Source organism: Myotis nattereri (assembly GCF_964212035.1).
Source record: "Myotis nattereri genome assembly, chromosome: 12".
Lineage (NCBI taxonomy): Eukaryota > Metazoa > Chordata > Mammalia > Chiroptera > Vespertilionidae > Myotis > Myotis nattereri.
The window spans coordinates 81,152,639-81,161,085 of NC_138087.1; the positions used below are offsets into that span (position 1 = coordinate 81,152,639).

General features: G+C 60.5%; 1 protein-coding gene across 1 annotated transcript; it reads left to right on the plus strand.

Moving 5' to 3' along the window:
* Nucleotides 1-6,364: 6,364 nt before the first annotated feature.
* On the plus strand, nt 6,365-7,628 carry BRD3OS (BRD3 opposite strand; the record flags this gene model as incomplete). The annotated part of the gene is made up of 1 exon (XM_081103325.1): nt 6,365-7,628. The coding sequence occupies one exon, from the start codon at nt 6,365-6,367 to the stop codon at nt 6,617-6,619; it is 255 nt and encodes an 84-aa protein (XP_080959451.1). The 3' UTR covers nt 6,620-7,628.
* Between the last annotated feature and the right edge of the window lie 819 nt (nt 7,629-8,447).

Consider the following 8,447-nt stretch of genomic DNA (forward strand, 5'->3'; position numbering starts at 1 on the left):
GAGGGGAGGTGCCTGCTGGCCCTGCTGCCCGGCCGGACCCAGCGCCAGTGGCCTGAATCCTGGGACATGCCCATCACCCTGCAATATACCCACACCCTTAGCTGTCACCCCCAACACCCTGCCCACCGGGCTCCTGTCTGTCTCCGTGGAGCTGCCTGTTCTGGACGTTTCTATAAATGGATCAAATGCCATGTGGCCTTGTGTCTGGCTCTTCTCACTCATGTTGTCCAGTATCCACAAGGACTTTATTCCTGTTGTGGCTCCTGGGGAGTGGGGTCCATCCTAGGGACACATTTTATTCAATCCAGTGTATCTGAAATAGTGTCGTCTCAACGTGCCGTCAGCCTGGAAACTTATTGACGAGATAGTTTATGTTCCACTTTTCAGGTTCAAGTCTCCAAAACCCACTGTGTATTTTACACTCCCGGCACATGTCACCAGACACATGGATGTGTACTCAGGTGTCACAAAATGTATCGTTGAAGAAGTAGACCCAAATATATGTACAAGTTTGACCAACCTTGAACTGAGTATCACATTTTAAGTTAATTAAAAATAAATGCAATTAAATATTCCGTAGCCTCACGTGGCTCAGTGGCTGCTGCCACACTAGGGGGCGAGGGGCTGTCCCCCAGCTGTCTCTGTGTTGTTTTTTATTACTGACTAGCAGCTCTGCGCACGAATCTGTGCACTCATAGCTCGCTGCCCCGCCCTCCTGTAGCTCTCCGCGGCTTGTAGATCGGTGGTGACGTTTATGGCGTCCTGGGTAATTTGCATATTCCTCTATTATTATATTAGATTTCTAGAGAGAGAGGAAGGGAGAGGGAGAGAGAGATAGAAATGTGATGAAAGAGAAACATCATTGACCAGCTGCCTCTTACACGCCACCCAACTGGGGATTGAGCCTGAAACCCAGACATGAGCCCTGACCGGTAATGGAACCATGACCTCTTGGTTCATGGGTCGACACTCAACCACTGAGCCACACTGGCTGGGCCGTCTTCTGTGTTCTGGCCTGTGAAGTGGGTCAGGGTCCCATGGGCTCATCGAGGAAAGCAAGGACCGTACCATAGAGAGTTTTCTCCCCCATCGTCTCAGAGGAACAGACGCTCTGGTGTGAGTCTGCGTGCTGAGGAGGGCGGTGTCACACACCCCCACGGCATGGCCACGGCCTTCGGGTCTCCCCCACGTGACCCCGGCAGCCCCCCTGCCCCCGAGGGAGTGACCTTTCTAACCCACAGAGCTGATCATGCTCCCTGTGTCCCCACAAAACCTGTGCATCCCTGTACAGGGCAGCGCCATTCACATGAGCCAGAAGGTGGCCACAACCCGTGTCCACCGACGGTGAACGGCCCGAGCGTGGTCCATGCAGAGCCTGAGGATGCAGCTCTGACACGCGACGCCATGCACTTCCAGTCATCGCGCTGGGCGCCAGGAGCCGGGCGCGGAGGATGGATCTCACGCGACTCCGCTTCCATGAAGTGTCTGGCATCAGGACATCGACGGGCAGGAAGCACGGTGGTGCGGGGGCTGGGGGGAGGGGGTGGGGGGAGGGTGTTTAGTGGGGGGCAGGGCTCCGTGTGGGAAGATGAGAGTCCTGGAGAGGATGGTGGTGGCAGCTGCACAGCCGTGTGGATGCACCTCTGCCATGGAGCCATGCCCGCGAAAGCACTGACAATGGCCCTGGCCAGTGAGGCTCCGTGGATAGAGTGTCCGCCCGCAGAACGAAGGGTCCCGGGTTCGATTCCACTCAAGGGCACGAATCTCAGTTGCAGGCTCGATCCCCCCCAGCCACAGTCGGAGCATGTGAAGGAGGCACCAACTGCTGTTCCCTCTCACATCGACATTTCTCTCTCCCTCTTCCTCTCTCGCTAAAATATCAATGGAATTATCCTCGGGTGAGGACGGACAAAAGGTTAAAAACGGTGAAGACGGTCAGTGTTGTGGTATGAGCATCTCCCCAGACACGCCGTGCTTCCAGCTCCCCACCCCCACTCCAACACGTGTGCCGGTAACTGGGGTGCTGAGAGGCCCTGGCGCGGGGGGGGGGAGGGGGGGCGGGGGGGCTGCCCCGGTGGGACAGGAGGGGTGCCTGCGGGAGGTGGCCTGGGCCGCAGGGTCTCAGACGCTTGAATGGTGGGGGTCACTGTTGGGACCACGGACCACACGTTCAGACCCTGTTTCCAACAAACTCAACAATGACATTCATCAGATCATCAGGAGGCTGGGAGCACGGGCCAGAGATGCGCCACTAATGAATGCCTGTTCCTTTAAGCTGGGGATGGGGTCATGTGGCTGTGGCTATGTATGAAAACACCAACGTGTTTACAGGTGAAATAATATGATGTCTGGCGTCAGCTGCTATCTATGTTCTCACAACCTATCATTTGCTTCTTTTTTTGAAATCGTTTTTTGTGTGTGAAACATGACATACAGGAAGATGCATACAACGTTCGTGTACATGCCCTAGCGGGGGTGGCTCAGTGGATAGAGCGTCGGCCTGCATGCGGACTGAAGGGTCCCAGGTTCAATTCCAGCCAAGGGCACAGGCCCGGGTTGTGGGCTCCATCCCCAGTAGGGGGCGTGCAGGAGGCAGCTGATCCATGATTCTCTCTCATCATTGATGTTTCTATCTCTCTCTCCCTCTCCCTTCCTCTCTGACATCAAAAAAAAATCTCATTTTAAACACACACACATTAATGTACAGCTTAGTGCAGGGTCACAGAGTAAGAACCCACGTAATCAACACCAAGTCAAGAATCAGACTTTGACGAGACCCGGAAATCCTCAGCGAGTCTTTTCCGAGGCATACCCCCTACGTTCCCCCAAAACTCACCGGTACGCTGACTCTGTGGCCCTCGCTTCCTTCTGTAGCTACCACCTGCGCACACAGCCATCATGCTACCCATAGGATCGCCTCTTTCTGAATTTTATGTAAACCAACAGGTGGGCCGGCTCTCGCTCCATCCGTACGATGCTGTGTCTGTGGTGCACGTGTGGGTGTTTGCTGCGGTTCTCTCACTGTCACTGCCCCCAGCACAGTATTCCTGACGCTGCCCCGTCCATTTCCCGACCCAACGGCGGACGCTGGGGAGTCGCGGGTTGACGTTGTGAGGCCTGCGTGCCGCCTTGCACAACCTCGGCCGTGTGTGTGTGTGTGTGTGTGTGTGTGTGTGTGTGTGCGTGTGTGCGCGCAGCTCTCCTGGATGTGTCCCTGGGCGTGGAAGTGCTCGATCCAGGATATGGGAGCCCTCAGCCTTAGTGGAAAAGGACACGTTTAGTGGAAATGACGTGTTTTATGGACTAGTTTTCTTTCCTGTGGCCTGTGTATGTGCTGCTGTTTTCCAAAGTGGTTCCGCCGATGGCCTCGGGCAGCAGAAGGCAGTGACCAGCCCCCACACAATTGCCATCACTGGCACTTGGTCTGGGCAATGTTTTTGCGCTGAGACTTCCTTGTGGATGTGAGTGGTTTCGCATTGTTTTAATGTGGATTTTCCTGACTACCTTTTTAAAACTATCTGTTTATCTCATTTTCTTATTAAGTAGCAGAAACATTTGTATGTCTGTCGGGAGACCTGCCCATCTATAAATGAGCGAGCCAGCCCCAAACCCACCTTCGTGAACTGGGCTGCTGATGCGGGGCTGCTGATGCGGGGCTCCTGGACACCTCCCCACCCCCAGGTTCTGCCTGCAGGGGCGCTACAGGGGCTTATAACAGCTTCTGTTTTAAGTCCCCTTCAAATTTTTTAAAGATATATTTTTATTGATTTCAGAGAGGAAGGGAGAGAGAGAGAGAATCATGGATCGGCTGCCTCCTGTAAGCCCCACAGTGGGATGGAGCCTGCTGCCAGGGCATGTGCCCTGACTGGGAATCGGACTGTGACCTCCTGGTTCATAGGTGGAGGCTCAACCACTGAGCCATGCCTGCTGGGCTTCTAATTACCTTTTTGATGTAGTTTTATGGACTAGTTTTCTTTCCTGTGACCTATTCATGTGTACGATTTACATGCTTAGAAATGTGTTGAGACTGGTGCACGGCCTGGCACGTGGCCGGCTTTTGTCCATGTTCTGTGTCCTTGTGAAGAATGAATCCCACAACTGCAGGCTCAGTGCTCCGTGGACGTCCTTCGCGTCATTTCCTAATGAGCACCGGCGGGAAGCGTTTCAACAGAACTTCAGTCCGAGAAGGACAGAACCGCCCAAGAGTGTCACTGGAGCAGGACCGGAGGTGGGTGGGTGGGGACCTATTTCTGACATTGTGCCCAGGACAGCACTAAATTATTTAAAAACAATTGCATCGGTTAACAGGAGAATGCTAATAGCTCAGGTACACAAGCAGCTGCACAAATGTACCGTCAATAGAATGCTAGGACCAACAATGAGGTGGGAGGACCAGGATTGGCGCACCGCTCTCCAACCCCTCCTCCAGCGGCAGGCCCCGCCCACGAGGCCCGACTCCGCCCTCCGCTCTCCAACCCCTCCTCCAGCGGCAGGCCCCGCCCACGAGGCCCGACTCCGCCCTCCGCTCTCCAACCCCTCCTCCAGCGGCAGGCCCCGCCCACGAGGCCCGACTCCGCCCACCGCTCTCCAACCCCCTCCTCCAGCGGCAGGCCCCGCCCACGAGGCCCGACTCCGCCCTCCGCTCTCCAACCCCTCCTCCAGCGGCAGGCCCCGCCCACGAGGCCCGACTCCGCCCACCGCTCTCCAACCCCCTCCTCCAGCGGCAGGCCCCGCCCACGAGGCCGGCGCTCCGGCCCCGCCCCTGCCCTGCGGGTAGATCGATGGCTCCGGCTCATCGCGCGGGCCTGCCCGCCCTCGGCGCTCGGCTCGGCATGCCTGCGGTGCTGCTATGGAGACGCGGCCCTGCGGCCCAGTGGCACCGCCTGGGTCTGCGCCTCGCCCCGGCCCGGGCGTCGCGAAGGCCCCACGGCGCGGGTGACAGAGCGCGGGCGGGCAGCCGGGGAAGGGGACCCAGGATGCGGGGAGGCGATGGGGACGTGCCGTGAGGGGACCCGGGGCGCAGGCAGGGCGAGGGGGACCCAGGATGCTGGGGATGGATGGGGGCGTGCCGTGAGGGGACCCGGGGCGCAGGCAGGGCGAGGGGGACCCAGGATAATGGGGATGGGATGGGGATGTGCCATTGGAATCTGGTGCGTAGCCTGGACCAGGGGGATCCAGGATGCAGGATGGGGATGTGCCATGGGGGGTCCGGGGCGCAGGCAGGGGGGAGAGAGGGGACTCAGCAGCAGCCCATGTGAGCAGGGCCTGGGCGATTGGGGGGGCGGGGGCCGGGCCATACAGAAGGAGAAATGAACTTGCATGGCTGGGCAAGCATCTGAGGGGCTGGGGGGTAGGGCGCTTCCCGGTCTGGGTTCCCGCTGACATCAGGTTTCTTCCCAGGGGCCTCGGATGCCTGGAGCAGAAAGAAGGCGCTGGTGCTGGGCGAATGCCAGGCGGCCCTCAGCCTGCAGCCCAGGTAACCGCGCCCCCCCACCCAGGTCGGGCTGGCCTGGGGCAGGCCCGGGGTCCTGCGCTTTTTTGGGGTCTTAGACTTGCTTCACTGACATAGTCGCGAGCGCTCCAGTAAGCAGTTTGCCAGGACACCCCACCCCTTAGCTAGTAAGAGGATGAGGGTTAGGTCTTCCCAGGGCGACTGAAGTGGGGACCACGTGGGCAGCTGGGTTTAACGCGACCCAGGGTTCAGATTCTGGGTCATAAACCCTGCCACGGCCCCCCGCTCCCCAGGCCTAACAGTGTGCTCATCTCTTGCAGGACCACCTGGGGGAAGCGCCGCAGACCAGCCTGACAAGGAGCACCGCGTGGACACTGGCCCCACACCCGGAGGCGCCCAGGTCCCCCAATGCGCTGAGCCCGCCAGGCTCCCGTGGGGGCAGGCGGCCATGGGCACCGCCATGGACTTCTGTCGAGCGGCACAGTGCCCTTCCGGTGGGTTCCTCTTTTCAAGTTAAGCGGCCCCAGCCCTGGTGTCAGAATCACAGCGGACACTTGACAATCCCCCCCCGACGCCCCCCGAGGTAGGCGCCTCGTCCTGGTCAACAGCGCACACAGCTGTCACCCGGGAGACACGCTTACCCACCTGTCGTCTCCCAGAAGGTTCTGAGGTGTCTTCAGAATGCTCAGCGGCTCCTCTCCTGTGTCCCCGCGACACCACCCTCGCAAGGGTGCCGCCCACCAGCTGCCCGGACCCTCATCTCAACCATCGAATTAAACAAGGGGCCAGCGCGCAGACGCGGCTGCTGGAAAGGGTGTGCATCGGAGCGGCCAGTGCAGCCGTGAGGATCGGCCCCAGGCCACAGCTCGGGAGCCAGCACGGGGTGGGGAGGGGGTGGGGGACTGGCCCGGGATGAGCGGCCGAGTCCCGCTGGCGGAGAAAGCCCTGTCCGAAGGCCACGCCCGGCGGCGGTACCGGGACACCTCCCTGCTCATCTGGCAGCAGCAGCAGCGGAAGCTGGAATCGGTGCCGCCCGGGACCTACCTGAGCAGGAGCCGCAGCATGTGGTACTCACAGTACGGGAACGAGGCCATCTTGGTCCGAGACCGGAGCAAGCTGGGGGTCTCCCGGGACACGGGCCAGTCCAGGTTCTGCTCAGTGATGTGACTCCCCGTGCGGACCGGGCCCAGGGCCGGCGTGAGCACGCCGCGTGCAGGCAGCTGCCTGTGGGTTCCCAGGCCTCGTGGGGAGGCTGAGTGGTGAACGCGAGGGCCCAGCTACGGTGCAAGAACCTGTGACCCCGGGTTCCGAGCCGCTGGGCACAGTGCCGGGCGGCTGGCCTCCAGCTGTCCAGGAGCCACGGGCACAGCAGGCCCAGGCACCCTGCTTACCAACCACCTTTCCAGGCGTGGGGCCTGTGTTTGTTTTCACTTTAATTACCGTTGACATTCAGTGTTATATTAGCTTCGGGTAGTAGGTTACTTTTCAAAAATATGTTTTTATTGATTTCAGAGAGGGAGGGAGAGATGGAACATCAATAATGAGAATCATTGATCGGCTGCCTCCTGCACGTCCGCCTCTGGGGATCAAGCTCACCACCCGGGCCTGTGCCCTGACCGGGAATCGAACCGCGACCGCCTGGTTCATAGGTCGGCGCTCAGCCACGGAGCCAGGCCGGCCGGCGGTAGTAGGTTACTTTAATGTCCGCTTCTGCCTGGGGAAGAATGAGCTAGCAAAGGGTGAGGAGCAGGCATCACCTGGTGGGAAATCTACCTGCAGGACCCGGATGTAACGCACAGGCCAACAGCAGCTGCGTTTTGAATCTAGTCACCGAAATGGTCGGTACGACGCACTCGCTTCCGAACACCCGAGGACTGCAGGCCAGGGCATTTCGGGCACAGTGCGGAAACCAAAAGCACCTTTCCGTTCCACCAGTTCCTGACGGGCGGGGCCGGAAGAGGCAGGTTCTGGACGGACAGCGTCTGAGCCGGCCCAGGCTGCCGCACCCCCCCCCCCCCCCCCCGCCGTCTGCAGCGCCTGCTGTCCCCGCTGTCCCGCAGCTGCTGTAATCATGTCCGCGTGGCTGTGCGCACAGGGAAGAGCCTCCGGCGAAGGGACTGTCCTTTTCTAAATAAATACTCGTGAGGGCTCTCCTCTTGCTCCTGTTTTTATGTTGGTTCGTAATGTGTTCCTTGGCTTTCTGTTCTTAGTGGCTAACGATTGCTACCCCCCCAGCACAGAAACCTGAAGGCGAAGCCACAGCACCTACCCCCCGCCCTCCACCCCCAGAGACGCACAGGTGCCATCCCGCGGTCACGCCGTCCCGCGGTCACCTCCAGGCAGCAGCCCGCCCCGTGCGCCCCGTTTTGGATTTCCTTCTTGCTCAGCTGCACAGACGGGTGTTTACATGGTGCTCCGGATGGGCAGCGCGGGGCAGCTCCCTGGGGCGGGCAGCGTCTTGCTGTCACCGTGCACACCGCATGCCCTGCGCCTCCGGGGTGAGCTGGTTGACTGACACGGAAGCGCCGTGGTGGGGTCACACCGCTTCCCCAGACGCTCCTGTCCAGCCCAGGCCTGGTCCCTGCTGACGGTTCTGGGCCACCTGCTGCCTCAGGCAGCGCTGGAGCTGGAGGGAAGCCTGTCCCTCCTTCACCCCTGGCAGAGGCGCAGTCCTGCTCGGGCACCCGGAGTGTCTGCGCCCACAGCCCGAAGACTGGGTGGTGGCAGGGTTGGCCCGGGCATGGAGGCAGCACCTGGGGGCCCGCTGGCCATGGCGGGTCTGCACGGGTCGGTGTGCAGGTGACCGTGCACTGGGGCACGCGGGCACAGCTGCCGGCCTGAGGGGAGCCGGGGACACGGCCACCCGTCCTCGGGGAGGGGCTGGAGGAGAGGGGCTCCGTCTGGACAGGTGAGTGTGGGTGGGAACGGGCAGGGCACCTGCCAGCACAGCCTGGGAGGGGGATGGAGGGGGATGTCACGGGGCGGGCCTTGGGCC